The sequence below is a fragment of the Vombatus ursinus genome, unplaced genomic scaffold (genome assembly GCF_900497805.2).
Source record: "Vombatus ursinus unplaced genomic scaffold, bare-nosed wombat genome assembly UNPS02008996.1, whole genome shotgun sequence".
Classification (NCBI taxonomy): Eukaryota; Metazoa; Chordata; class Mammalia; order Diprotodontia; family Vombatidae; genus Vombatus; species Vombatus ursinus.
The window spans coordinates 6,722,623-6,737,906 of record NW_020948774.1 but is presented as its reverse complement, the minus strand read 5'-3'; the positions used below and the strand labels follow the sequence as shown (position 1 = coordinate 6,737,906).

General features: G+C 37.3%; 1 protein-coding gene across 1 annotated transcript in view; it reads left to right on the top strand.

The window, feature by feature from the left end:
* Positions 1-14,649, top strand: part of AFMID (arylformamidase) — a 28,863-nt gene extending 14,214 nt beyond the window's left edge. Inside the window, exons 3-11 of the mRNA XM_027850217.1 lie at positions 3,050-3,154; positions 3,602-3,650; positions 4,298-4,383; positions 4,475-4,547; positions 4,757-4,854; positions 10,278-10,356; positions 10,545-10,683; positions 14,018-14,122; positions 14,384-14,649. Of these exons, the coding sequence (XP_027706018.1) occupies positions 3,050-3,154; positions 3,602-3,650; positions 4,298-4,383; positions 4,475-4,547; positions 4,757-4,854; positions 10,278-10,356; positions 10,545-10,683; positions 14,018-14,122; positions 14,384-14,410 (761 nt within the window). The 3' untranslated portion in view covers positions 14,411-14,649. The remainder of the gene's footprint in view (positions 1-3,049; positions 3,155-3,601; positions 3,651-4,297; positions 4,384-4,474; positions 4,548-4,756; positions 4,855-10,277; positions 10,357-10,544; positions 10,684-14,017; positions 14,123-14,383) is intronic.
* Positions 14,650-15,284: the final 635 nt, after the last annotated feature.

Sequence of the window (15,284 nt, the reverse complement as noted above, 5' to 3'; positions counted from 1 at the left end):
CAGTGGCACAGATTAGGTACACAATATACAGAAGCAAATCAGTACAGTAGCATAGTTTAGAAACTTACACAACTCTTTTAATGACTCCAAACTTCTCCCTGAAAGGCCCATTATTTCAGTACTATGATTCTGCTGACATATGGGTATAGGTCATAGATTACTACAGTGTTTGAAATAATTGAAGTGTAGGATCACTCAGAGGTCTTTGTGGTTAAGTGTGTAGTAAGTGTGGGCAGACTGGAACATAAAACAAGAAAATGTTCAAAAGAAGCAGTGAAACAGATGCCATTGGAGAATTATTTAACCAGAAAGAAAAGATGAGTTGGTCATAGAAAGAGACAATTGATAGACAACCATCTGCTCCTCTGGTAGCAACATAATGTTAAGAGAACATGAAGAAGGCCCTATTACTTGTGTGGATCCCTATCATGAATTTATATGAGAATCGTACAGGACGAGGAGGCACAAATGTTGCATTCAGCATCCTTGGATCTGGTTCCACTGGAACATCTCTATCTCTATATCCTTTGTTCTTCCATTTTATCACAACTGAAAAGATGGCTTTCTCCCTCATCTTAAAAAGATTATATCACAGTCATTTCAAAATATACTTCCCTACCTTGTGACAAAGAACTAAACAAAACCAACTAACACAAGGACTGCATCTGACACTGTATATAAAACATTCTATATATTCTTTTTTTTTTTTTTTAAGGAAATTGGGGTTAAGTGACTTGCCCAGCATCATACAGCTAGTGTCAAGTGTTTGGTCTGAGGTCAGATTTGAACTCAGGTCCTCCTGACTTCAGGGCTGGTGCTCTATCCACTGCACCACCCAGCGGCCCCCAACATAAAACATTCTAAACCCATAATTCCCTCCCTTTCTGTTGAAAGAAGGGAGGTTTATTTCTTTATCACTTTTTCAGGGCCAAGATTGCTCATTACAATTATATAATATTGAACTTTATTTTAGCATTCTTTTAATTTACATTATTGGAGTTACTCTATAGGTAGTTTTCCTGGTCCTGCTAACTTTATCTGTACTAGTTCAGATAAGCCTTCTCAAGTTTTTCTAAATTCTTCCCTATTCATCATTTCTTTTTTTTTCTTTTCTTCGTCATTTCTTATAGCACAATAGTATTCTTGATGTATTTGTATACCACGCTTTTTTGTGCCATTCCTTCATTGAGAGATATATCCACTTTGTATCCAATTTTCCCACTACTACAAGAAATACTATTATGAATATTTAGGTATATAAATATAGAAATACCTTTCCTCTCTGGGTTACCCTCCAACTTGCACTTGCATGTTGGTTCCCCCCAGGGGATTGTGATCCCAAGTTCAAAGTACCTTGTGGGTCCATTCCTAAACCTCTAGCTCATAAGTCCCCGCTGGTGTATTTACTTTATCTCTAGTCAACTAAAGGGTGCGATTTATTGAAATAGTAACATAGCAACTCCACCATAAACATGGAGTAACTCTCCTACAAACACATCTAGTATCAATAGGGAGAGTAACCATACATAGAGCAAAGGCAAAGGCAGACACATAGGAAATACATATGTCCAAGGCAACATATATCTAACATCCCAAGAAGTTATAAAGAGGGGTTTGTTTTTTTACCATTTATAAGATATGAAAGTTTGAAAATGACATAACCCTTGTGTCTCATTTTCTCTGTTACCTGTGCCTCATATCCTGTCATTTTATCTGGTAGATTATGGGGAGAGACTTAGTTGGTCCAAGGAGCTCTGATCAGCTTCCATACCCCTGCCACAATATTTAAGACTCTTCTTTTCTTTTACTTTTTTTTTTAAAACTTCCCTGAATTATATATCCAGCAGTGGAGTTTCTGGGTGGAGGAGTATGAAAGGCTTAGTGACTTGTGTAATTCTAAATTATTTTCCAGATGGACTTGACCAGTTCATTACTCTACCAGCATTCTCCCTCTCTTTCCTGCAGCTCCTTCAGCATAGATTCTTGTGTCATCCATGTTACCCAATCAATTCCAGTTCCAAAGAAAGATCTTCAGAGTGTCTTTGTATCCCTTCTTCTGACCACCATGTGAGCTCTTGCCTTGTGTGAATTCTTTATAAAATAGTCTTTTAGGCAAACCTATGTTTGGCATTTGAACAACATGGCCAGCCCATTGGATCTGCACTCTCTGCAGTAGAGTTTGAATGTTTCACAATTCAGCTCGAGAAAGGACCAGGCTGTGTAGAGCTTTCAAAGCTAAACTAAGGGATTTATATTTGATCCTAGGGATTTATATTGCCTCTGGGATTCCTCTGAACCAATTCTATTGGCTTTATATTGCCATCCCTAGAATATATCCTTTCATCATCTCTGCCTCTTAGAATCCCTCGTTCTCTTAAGTCTTACCTCAAATGCTTCCCCTCTTCCCCCCAAGGTGCTTTTCTCCCCATATCACCATATATGTATGTTATAGAGCTATATACAGTATTCATATGTTGCCTCCCCAGGCTAGACTGTAAACTCCACAAATGTAGGGGACCCTTTCACTCTTGTCTCAGTACTCTAGTGCCTAGCATAGTTGGCACTGAATAAATATTTGTTGATTCATCTCCAATAGCAAATGATCACCATGTAATTAATATTCAAAGAATACTTGTTAAATTGAAAAACTGTTTCTTATATCACAGAGTCCCTGAATTTCATTATGAATGGATAGTTATTTTATTTGACCTCCTGGAAAGAACCAGTCTGGTCAGATCCTAACTGCTCAGGCCAGGAGGCCATCAGGTTGACATATAAAAGATCATTGAGCTTAGAGAAACATCTGCCCCTGTCGAGTTATTTCTTCAGAGGTGTCCCTCAGTACTGACCTAGAGAACAAGATTGAGTCTGAGGAGAAGGTGAAAATATCTCTCTGAAAGTGAGATCAAAATCCTTTGCATTTCCTGAGCCCAAGCAAGAAATGAGTGCAGGCCTCATATAAAGTACCTAAGCTACAAAGTCTTGACACAGGAATAGTTAAGGTTAACCAATTAACATGGAATTTTTTCTTGTTGTTTCTTTGGAGTAGCTACCAAGGAAGCCCAGGCAAGCAAACAGAATCTACTTGGTGTCGCTTATGGAGAAGGTAGTGGTGAGAAACTGGACATATATTTCCCCGCCAAGATCACTGAAGGTAAGTTAAGGGCTGAATAGGTAGAGGTTCCTAGAAGCAGATTTAATCTGTATGTAAAGGAAATTTTCTTATCATTATCAGTTGTCCAAAAACTGAATGGGCTACTTCTGTAAACAGCGAATTCCTCATTACTGGAAGCCTTCAAATGGCAGCTGAATGACCACTTGTTAGGGATGTTATACAAGGGGATATCTGCCTAAGGGTTGGTTAAACTAGGCCGCATGTGGCCTCAAGACTGCAGGTTCCCCACCCTTGGAATAGGTGATCACTGAGGTTACTTCCAATTCTGAGATTTTGTGATTCAGAGCTATGCATTACTTCAAATCTCTGGGTTTTCATTTCCTCTCTGACAAAATGAGGGAGTTGTACTGATGATGTTCATTCATGTGTCTTAAGTCACACATATACATATATACACATATGTGTGTATGTATGCATTTCTTTCAGAGTTGCCTTTTTTCCTGTTTATTCATGGAGGATATTGGCAAGAAGGAAGGTGAGCCAGAGGAGATATAACTCTATATAGAAGGTGGGTGCAGTGGATGGAATAGTAGAGTTGGAGTCAGGAAGACCTATGTTCAAATCCAGCCTCAGACACTTACTAGCTGTGTGACCCTGATCAGGTCACCTAACCAACCTTTCTCAGTTTCCTTATCTGTAAAATGGTGATAATAATAGCATCTACCTCCCAGCTTGTTGTGAGGAGCAAATGAGATAATATTTATAAAGTACTTTGCAAATATTAAAGTCCTATGTAAATGCTATTGTCATCATCGTCATTATTATTATTCCCATTATCATAGAAGTTGAGGATGGGGGCAGGGGCAAGAACTGTTCTGCTTTCCCTAGGTTCTAGCAGCTCTAGCAGCTTTCCTGACCTAGGGAGAAAGCTAAATAGAGGTGTTTGTGAGGATGCTAAATTGCTGCTACTTAAGGTGGCCTATCAGTGATTTCAGCTGTCCTTCACCCTTTCCCTGCGCCCTGAGCCCCTATCTGAGAAGGGCAGTATGCTAGAGAGAAGAGGTATCTTGCTCCAGGTAAAACCAGAACAAACACTGCAGATGCACCAAGTGGGCAGTAGCACTTGCCTGGGCAACTTGCTTACAGGTAAACAGGCAGTGTTGGGTGTTTTTCCTTCCCTAGCAAGGACTATTCAGCCTTTGTGGTGCCCCCATTGACAGCAGCAGGAGTAGCAGTGGCTGTAGTGGCTTATGACCTTGCTCCAAAGGGTAAGTAAGGGGATTGGGAGGGTTAGAGAGTTTGAGAGTTAGAGGAGTGTCCTAGTCTGAAGCTGAAGCATCATTTGTCACGCCTATGCAGGTAATGTCGATCTGATGTTCAGCCAGGTGAGGCGCAGTGCCCTCTTCATCCAGAAGCAGTACTCATTCAACAGGTGGGTGTCTGCCAGAGACTTGTCTCTTGCTGGGTAGCATCGGAGGGAATGTCTGGGCAATAACAAGAGAAGAGAGGATTTACTTGTTAACTGTTAAGTCGAAATTTTTTTTCTAGTCAGATGCTTTTAGGAAACCATTAGCAAAGTTGGATTAAACAAAGACTGCCATGAGAACCTCCAACTTTTTCCTTCTGTCTGATTCACCACAGGGGAATTTACCTATGCGGACATTCAGCTGGAGCTCACTTGGCCTCCATGGTGCTTTTGACAGACTGGGCTGAACATGAAGTCATTCCTAACATTAAAGGTATCTGTATGAATTTTTTTACCCTGTGAACAGCTATTTCATTAAAAAAAAAGATAACTTTTGTGCCAAAAATAATAATCATAACAAAAACAAATTAAATAAATAATAAGCAATGCAAAAATGCATAAAGTCTAAACCCCATAACAAATTCAGCAAATGTGAATTTAGCACCTGCTGTCTGTGGGGTACTCTGCTAAGCACTGGGAATATGCAAAGACAAAAAGGAATCATTTCCTGCCCTTTAAGGAGCTTTTATTCTAGATGGAAACAACTTGCACCTAGATAAGCATAAAAGAAGGAGGGGAGTGAAAGGGGCAAGGAAGGAAATTAGACTGCTTGCCTGGGTCCTGGGTTCGAAGAATTCTCTAGGTCTAACACAGACAGTGCAAGCTCACAGTAGCTGTGCTGCTCCAAGTTTTGCTTATTTTTTTCCATGTTTGAAAATGAATCCCTCATTGTCTATGTCTAGTTCACTCTCTATTCCATCTCTCTAGTCCTTTCTGTTGTTGTTGTTCAATCATTTCAGTCATATCCAACTCTTTACAACCCCATTTGAGATTTTTGTTGGCAAAAATATTGGAGTGGTTTGCCATTTCCTTCTCCAGCTCATTTTACAAATGAGGAAATTGAGGCAAATAGGATTAAGTGACTTGCCCAGAGTCACACAACTAGTAAGGATCTGAGTGCAGATTTGAACTCAGGTCTTCCTGACTCTAGGCCTGATGCTACTACCCACTGAGCCACCTAGCTGCGCTTTCTCTTGACTGATGTGTAAACATGCTTTATTATCAGTTCTTTGAAGTTGTGATTGGCTGCTCCAATCCTTTCATTGTTTTCCTTTAAAGTCTTAGGAATCATCATGAAAATTGTTTTCATGATTCTGCCTCCTTTATACTGCATCACTATACAGACATCTCCCCAGATTTCCCTGATTTCTTCATATTTGTCTTTTTTCATGGCATAGTAATATTCCACCATTTTCATATACCATAACTTTTCAGTCATTCTTCTTTCAATGTTATAAGAAGTGCTACTTTAAATATTTTTCTATATATAACCTTCCCTTCTGTCTTTGACGTTCTTAGAATATATGTCCAATAGGATGTGGAAAAGTTGGGACACTAATACACTGTTGGTAGAGTTGTGAACTGGTCCAACCATTCTGAAGAACAATTTGTAGCTTAAAGGGCTACAAAACTGTGCATTCTGTCACAATTAGAATTTAACAAAAGGATAAACTGAGGCAGATCTCTAACCTGTCAGTAAATGGGTCAATGGCTTGCCTCCATTTATATCAAAGACCCCAAGCAAAATGACAGTTCCCCTTATATAGGTTTTGGGGAGCATAGAGCAAAGAACAGAACAGGGTAGATGACATCATGGGATTGGGTTACATGATTGGTTACAGAGCTGAGGTACAGGGAACAACATGATTGGTTGGAAGTTTGGTAATAGGGGCTAGCAACGACCCCCCCCCCACTTCTCTTATGAAACCAAGAAGTGCTCAGAGTTTGAATCCAGGTGTGAGATAGCGGCCCAGACTTTTGAACAGTAAACCAGACATCCTTGAAGTATAGCTTGGTGGAGTAAAAATATCAGGCCCAACTCCCTTTGTGTTCACTCACATTCCCCAAGGTTGACAAAATTCCTTGAGGCAGGAGAGCTGAATTTTTAAACTTAATCCATTACAGGATAGCTGAATTTCTGAGATAAGTTGAGACCTTTGTCATGACTTAAGCAGTTACAGGACAAAACCAATTAATTGTAAATGGAATCAATAAACAAATGATACAGTATCACTCTTAATCTTCTCAATACCCTTTGACCCAGTGATACGCTACTAGGTCTGTATCTCAAAAAGATCAAAGAAAAAGGAAAAAAATACCTATATATACAAAAATATTTATAGCAGCTCTTTTTGTAGTGGCAAAAAATTGGAAATCAAGGGAATGCCCATCTATTGGGGAATGGCTTAACAATTTGTGGTGTATGATTGTGATGGAATACTAATGTGCTATGAGAAATGATGAGCAGGATGATTTTAGAAAAACCTGGGAAGACTTATATGAACTAATGAAAAGTGAAATGAGCAGAACCAGAAGAACACTGTACACAGTAACAGCCACATTGTATGATGATCAACTGTGAATGACTTAGCTATTCTGATCAATACAGTGATCCAAAACAATTTCGAAGGACTTATAATGAAAAATGCTGTTCACCTCAAGGGAAATAACTGATAAACTCTGAGTGCAAATTGAAGCATATTTTTTTTGCTTTCTTTATTTTTCTTGCCTTTTTTTTTTTTTGCAACATGGCTAATATGGAAATATGTATTGCGTGATTTCACATGTGTAATTGATATCACATTTCTTGCCTTCTCAATGAGAAGAGGAGAGGAAAGGAGGGAGAGAATTCAGAACTCAGAATTTTTAAAAATTTAATGTTAAAAATAAATAATAAATTTAAGAAAAAATATTTCCAATAGTAATGTCTCCCACTATAAAGAGAAAGAGTATGTCCAGTTTAGTGATTTTTTAAAAAAAAGTATAATTCCAACTTTTTTCCAGAACATTTGGACCAGTTCACAGATCCAGCAGCAATGCATTAGTTTCTGTCTTCCCATGCGCCCTCCAATGTCTACTATTTTTGTCCTTTTTCAATCTTTGTTAATTTAATGGGTGTGAGATAAATCCTCAAAGTTGCTTTAGTTTTGCATTTCTCTTATTATTAATGACATGGAACATTCTTTCATATGGACGTTATTAACTTACAATTCTCCTTTTGAAAATTACCTGTTTATATCCTTTGACAACTTAATCTATCAAGGAACATCTTGTGTTCTCATTTATCTGTTTCAATTCCCTTTATGTCATGATATCAGACTATCAAAGAGATTTGCTGTGGAGGTTTTTTCCTTAATTAAATCCTTCCCTTATTCTAGCTGCATTCATTCAATTCATGCAAAAACTTTTAAATTTTATGTACTTCTGTTTTCTCTTTCATGGCATAGGCATGGGGATAGAAAGAAAGTGATAATTTCCAGCATACGATAAGAAGTCCAAGCTGCTTTTGCTTCATATCCCCCACACCAGTCAGTTCTGAAATCTGGCTGTATGATGGCTGGCACTAGAGGTGTGCTACACACAGGACTTCTGTCTGAGCCAAGCGATTGAGAGAGTAGGGGAGCAGAGGATGTTGGAGCTTGAAAAGGTTCTCTAGGCAACAGATCACACATGAAAGGCAACTGTCCCAGTTTCATCTTGCTCAGGTAGCATATGTGCTGCACAGTGTCTTTTTTCCTGGGGTCAAGTACTGGGTATATTACCAGGGCTGGAGAGACATGTAGGCCCAGGGAAGCTATGATGGCCCTCAGCCTAGAATAGCTTTCAGAACAATTTACCCCTGATTGCTGAGCTGACCTCAGGAACCATCATGACCTATGGCTTAACAAGTGATCACTTTGGGGTATTTCAATTATTCCAGGCTTGTTTGAAGTAATTTGCATGCTGGAGTGTCGAGGAGGAGAAGAGGGATTGGAAGTGCCTATAGAGATAGCAGGTCCAGATAACCAGTAATAACACAAAGTATAAGAAATAACCATGGTCCTAATGGGTTCTACTATTTAAAATTGTTGTGAGATGTTTACCATGCTACCTATAAAATGCTATACACTGGTAATTGATTTTTAGATTAATATGAATAGAAGCAAGTGTCCACTTAATTTGGAGCTATAGCACAATCAGTGGGTTTTCCATGCTTTCTACCCTATTAAATTCTTGCTAAATTTCTTCAAAGCTTCCTGCTCTTTTCTTCTTAGTTTTCAGCACTATCTCCAGTTCATGTACAACATCTTAACACATTGTAAATCTGGCATCAATGAACAACATCAAAAACAAAAATGTTCAAATTGTCTGGTTTGCATTTAGTTTTAGAACAGAATTCTAATAGGCTTTTTTTAAAGACTTCCCAAGACCTCTTGTCCAACACAAGTTTCTAGCATTCTTCTCTAGATCCATGTCAGGGTGCCATTATCTCTGAGATTAAGCTTAGAAATCATTGGAAGACTCCCTATTTCTCTGGTGGCAATCTCATGTGGGGTCCATCATCTCTTGACTTAGAGCTGCTATTATATGAACTCAATAAGCAAAAAACTTAAAAGACTTAGCTCCAGATACAATAACAAACATAGAAATAGTCTTTTAGGTAAGCCAAACAGAATTAACTAGGTAATAACAATTGACAGCACTACGGTGCTGAAGCAAAGCACTTCATACTCATTATATCACTTACTCCTCACAAGAATTCTGTGAGATTGGCACTACGAGCTACAAAGAGAAAACAGGCCAAGTGACCTGCCAGATGTCACATAGCTAGTTAGCATTGGAGGCAGGGCCTGAACCCAGGTTTCCCCTGAGTTCACACTTAACATTCCCTTCTTTGATAGATACTGATGCCCCTTAGAAGGTGGAACAGTACAGTACAGAGGGTATTGATGATTCTGTTGAGATTAATCAATATATCAAGAATCTATGATGTCAATGGTCTGGAAACTCCCTTCACTGATGCAAATTTCAATAACTTCACCCATAACTTCACATATAAGTCTCTGGGGAAGTTAAGAGAGATTGTCACACAGCTAGTAATTGTCATAACAGGATTTGCTCCTGGGTCTTCCTTTCTCCAAATACTACCTTCTCATGTTGCAATGGCAACTAGTTAAAAGTCATTGAAAAAATATCTATTCTAAATAGTTACCTCTACCTTGCCCTAATATGCTAGAAAGAGCATTGATTGGGTTTGGAACCAAGAAAGATTCATATTCTGCCTTGATAAATATTGACTAACCATGAAAAAGTCACTTAACCTTTCTACTGTTTTGTTTGGTTTTCTTGTGAAGGTGTCTTTTGTCAACTACAAGACTGTTAAGATTCTTGAGACTAGGACCAGATTGTTGCATTACACCCCTAACCCCATGAAGCATGCAAAGGAAGTAGCATTATCTCCATTTCATAGCTGAGGAAACAAACTCAAAGAGATTATGATTTTGCCCAAGGTCACACAGCTAATTGGTATCCAAGCTGGAACAGAAACTAGGTTTTTAATGCCAAGTTCTGTCAGTACTCAATTGACAATGTGATATTGTTTTGTTCTAACATTCACAAACTGAATGAATATTTCTTTTTTTTTTCTTTTTTGGTAAGGCAATTGGAGTTAAGTTATTTGCCCAGGGTCACACAGCTAGTAAGTGTCAAGTGTCTGAGGTCACATTTGAACTCAAGTCCTCCTGCACCACTTAGCTGCCCCATGAATATTTCTAAATGGCTATATTGGTACCTTAGCAATGCTAGACACAAACAATTGGCTTATCCCCTCCCCACTCATGCTGTAGTCTGTATTGATATTTGTTTTTTAATTCATAGGATTTTTCTTGGTGAGTGGGATCTACGACCTGGAGCCCATCGTGCATACTTATGTTAATGACATACTTCAAATGACCTTGTGAGTTAGTCATCTCCTCTGTGCCAACCTATATGGCATTTACCCCCCTCCTGCAACACACATGTGGAAGGTTCCAAGGTTTCACAGACCACCAATATTCCCTTCCTGTCTTCTGGCACTGCTGGAGGGTAAAATTAAGACTTTCTGTTTCCCTTCCCTGTCTCGTCCTTTTTCCACTCCACTTCCAGGGAAGAAGCCCAGAGGAATAGTCCCATGTTTTGCCAGAAGGAGGCCCAGAGTCAAGTAACTTCAACTTGTGAATTAATAATAGCCGTGGGCCAGCATGATTCTCCTGAGTTCCACCGACAGTCCTTGGATTATTTTCAGGTGATCTTAATTTCCTTGTCTTGTTCCTTTATTTCCTCATGGGGGGAGCTGGGAAAGAAAGGAGGCATAGCTTTGTGCCTCCTAATTTGGATTCCAATTCCCAATTGTTTTCCTTTTTTTTCCTATTAAGCTATATTTTCCATGTATTTCATTAACTATTGCCCAGTTATATGTAAAAAAAAAATTAACAGTCATTTTTAAAAATTTTGAGTTTCAAAATCTCTCCCTCCCTCCCTCTTATCTTACCTCCCTGAGAAGGCAGGCAATTGGCAATTTGATATCAATTATACATGTGAAGTAATGCAAAATATATTTCTATATTAGCAATGTTGCAAAAGAAAACATGCAAAAAAAAACCTCAAGTAAAATAAAGTAAAAAAAGTATGCTTCAATCTGCATTCAGAGTCCACCATTTCTCTCTCTGGAGATGGACAGAATTTTTCATCGTGGGTCCTTTGAATTTGGCTTGTATCATTGTCTTGGTCAGAGCATCTAAGTCTCTCATGATTGATCATCCTTACAATATTGCTATTATTGTGTACAATGTTCTTCTGGTTCTGCTCACTTCACTTTGCATCAGTTCATATAGTTCTTTCTGGGTTTTTCTGAAACCATCCCTTTTGTTATTTCTTACAGCACAATCGTATTCCATCACAATCATAGAACACGACTTGTTAGCCATCCCCCAGTTGAAAACCATCCTTTCAATTTCCAATTCTTTGCCATCACGAGAAGAGCTGTTATAAATAATTTTGTACAAATAAGTCCTTTTCTTTTTTCTTTGAATTCTTTGGGATACAGATCTACAGTGGTATTGCTGGGTCAGAGGGTATACACAGTTTTACAGCTCTCTGGGTGTAGTTCCAAATTATTCACCATAATGGTTGGATGAGTATACAACTCCAACAAAACATTTTTCCACATCTTCTCCAACATTTGTCATTTTCCTTTTTTGTCATATTAATCAATCTGATAGGTGTGAGGTTGTACCTCAGAAATATTTTAGTTTACACTTCTCTAATCAATAGTGATTTAGAGCATTTTTTCCATGTGACTATAGATAGCTTCATTAAATACTGCCCAGTTATATGTAAAAAAATTTAACAGTAATTTAAAAAAATTTTGAGTTTCAAAATTTCTTCTTCTGAAAACTACCTGTTCACATTCTTTGGCCATTTATTATTTGGCAAATGACTTGTATTTTTATAAATTTGACTCAGTTCTCTATATATTTTAGAAATGAGGGCTTTGTCAGAGAAACATGCTGTAAAATTTTTTCCCCGGTTTTCTGCTTTTCTTCTCATCTTGGCTGCATTGGTTTTATTTGTGCAAAACCTTTTGAATTTAATGTAGTCAAAATTATCCATTTTATATTTTGTAATGCTCTATATCTCTTATTTGGTCATAAATTCTTCCCTTATCTGTAGATCTAACAGGTAAAATATTCCATGTTCCCCTAATTTACTTATGATATCACCCTTTATATCTAAATCATGTATATATTTTGATCTTATCTTGGTATACAGTGTGAGATGTTGGTCTCTACCTAGTTTCTGCCAAACTGCTTTCCAGTTTTCCCAGAAATTTTTGTCAAATAGTGAGTTCTTCTCCCAAAAGCTTGGATCTATGTATTAAACATTAGATTGCTATTATCATTTACTACTATGTAGTATATCCTTAATCTATTCCACTGCTCTACCCCTCTATTTTTTAACCAGTACCAGATTGTTTTTATGATTACAGCTTTGTAAGACAGTTTGAAATGTGGTACTACTAGACCACCTTCACTCACATTTTTTTTTCATTGATTTGCTTGATAAAGGCAAACCTTTTGTTCTTCCTCATGAATTTTGTTATTATTTCTTCTAACTCTATAAAATAATTTTTGGTAGTTTGATTGGTATGGCACTGAATAAGCAAATTGATTTAGGTAGAATTGTTTTTTATTGTCTCTGCCTACCCATGAACAATATTTCTCTTATTGTTTAGCTCTATCTTTATTTATTTGAAAATTTAATTGTGTTCATATAGTTCCTAGGTTTGCCTTGACAGGTAGACTCTCAAGTATTTTATTTTATCTGCAGTTATTTTAAATGGAATTTCTTTTTCTATCTCTTTCTTTCTCTATTCCTTTCTTTTCTATCTCTTTCTATCTTTGGACTTTGTTGGTAATATGTAGAAATGCTGATGATTTGCATAGGTTTATTTTATATCCTTCAAGTTTGCTAAAGTTTTTAATTGTTTCAAGTAATTTTTAGTTGATTCTCTAGGATTCTCTAAGTATACCATCATATCACCTGCAAAGAGTGATAGTTTTGTTTCCTCATTGGCTATTCTAATTCCTTCAATTTCTTTTTCTCGTCATTACTATAGCTAGCATTTCTAGTACAATATTGAGTGGTAATAGTGTTAATGGACATCTTTGATTCACCCCTGATCTTATTGGTAAGACTTATAGCTTATCACCATTACGGATAATGCTTGCTGATGGTTTTAGATAGATAATACTTATCTTTTGAAGGAGAGATCTATGCTTTCTAGTATTTTTAGTACAGAATGAGTGTCGTATTTTGTCAAAAGATTTTTCTGCATCTATTGAGATAATTGTATTTCTGTTGGTTTTGTTATTGATATGGTCAATTATGCTGATAGTTTTCCTAATTTTGAGCCAGCTTTGCATTCCTGGTATAAATCCCATCTGGTCATAGTGTCAGATCTTTGTAATATGGTGCTGTAATCTCCTTGCTAGTATTTTATTTAAATTTTTTGCATCTATATTCATAGAGAAATCAGTCTAAAGTCTTCTTTCTCTGTTTTTGCTCTTCCTGGTTTAGGTATCAGCACCATATTTGTGTTATAAAAGGAATTTGGTAGGACTCCTTCTTTGCCTATTTTCCCAAATAGTTTATATTGAATTGGAATTAATTGTTCTTTAAATGTTGGATAAAATTTATTTGTGAATACATCTAGTCCTAAGGATTTTTTTTTAGGGAAATCATTTATGACTTGTTGAATTTCTTTTTCTAAGATAGGGTTATTTAAGTACTCTATTTCATGTTATTTTAATCTTGGTAATTTGTATTTTTGTAAATATTTATCCATTTCACTTAGATTGTCAGATTTGTTGGCATATAATTGGGCAAAATAGCTCCTAATAATTGCTTTAATTTCATCTTCAATGGTAGTGAATTCACTCTTTTTATTTTTGATAGTTATAATTTCGTTCCCAGTCATTTTCTTATGACCTTTCCTTTTCCTCCCTCTTTGCCAGCCTCTTGCAACATTCCTAATTCTTTAAAAATCTATCCCATTAGCTTTTTTTTCCTCTCTACAGGCTCTGCGTTTACATGGGTGGAGAGTTTCATTTATAGAAATCTCCAATGTGGATCATTTTGACATCATTGAGAAACTGATTCAGAATGAATATATACTGACTCAGGTAGGATAGCATTGTTGTTATTGTTGTTATTTTGTCTTGGTATCCTCAGCACCTAGAATGGTATCAGGCATGTAGTAGGTGCTTAATAAATTTTGTCCTTTGGTCTCAACCCCACCAAATCTATTCTAAATCTCCTTCCCACCCCACTCCATCACCCTGTTCAAGAGACTTTCCCTCTCCATTTCCCACTTCAAATCCTCCTTGTTCAGTTTACATCAGCCTCTTCAGCTCTAAGGTCACTACTTTTTCTTCCTGTTGCAGGTTATTTTGAAGACAATTTTCCAGTAATGAGAGAACCCAGAGCCTCACCATGTCTACTATAGCTTGGAAAAGAGCAAAGAGCACTTCTCCAAAGCTTCTGTGAGAAACCAGAAAGCTGCTCTCTTTCTTTTTCCATTCTGGGAAGGTTAGGGTCTTAGACCATTCACAAAACCTGCACAAAGAGCTTTGGTTTTTTACCTTCCCTCATGGAGAGAATATTTCTCTGTGTTTGCTGGCAAGACCACTAATAAAACCTTTTAACTTGATATCATATGTTCATTCATTCAACAAACAATTACCAGTCCTGTGCTGAGGTAGAGCCCTAAATTAGGTGCTGGAGAAATACAAGGCTTAGATAAAATGTTGACCCAGTTCCCATGAGCTTAAAATCCAGTAAAAATAAGACACAAAATAAAATACAATACAAAATACCATGTGATCATTTCTGCAAAGTGCAGAAAAGCAAAGTGCTATGTATCATTTGAAGGGTAAAGATGAGTGAGAAAGGGGATGATCAGGGAAGCTCCTTTCAGGACATGATATTTATTTTAGGCTTGAAAGGCTGAGTAGGAATTCAGGAGGCAAAGTGGGCTTGGGAGGACATTCCAGGCATAATGTACCCAAGGCACCTTTGGGGATTAGTCCAATTTGGCTGGATCATAAGAGTATTTAGAAGAAAATAATACAAACATAGCATAGTTTCAGAGCTAGAAGGGACCTTATACTAGGTATAAAAATAATTTTAGTCACCCCACCCCCACACACATACACACTTCCAGCCTGGGTGAGATAGGGAAACCTAGTCAAGAAAGAAAGAAAGACTATATTTCAAGAAATGATAAATAACTAACTACTTAGATCTCTTAGAACCAGATGGCAAAGTGAAGATAGAATCTACTGA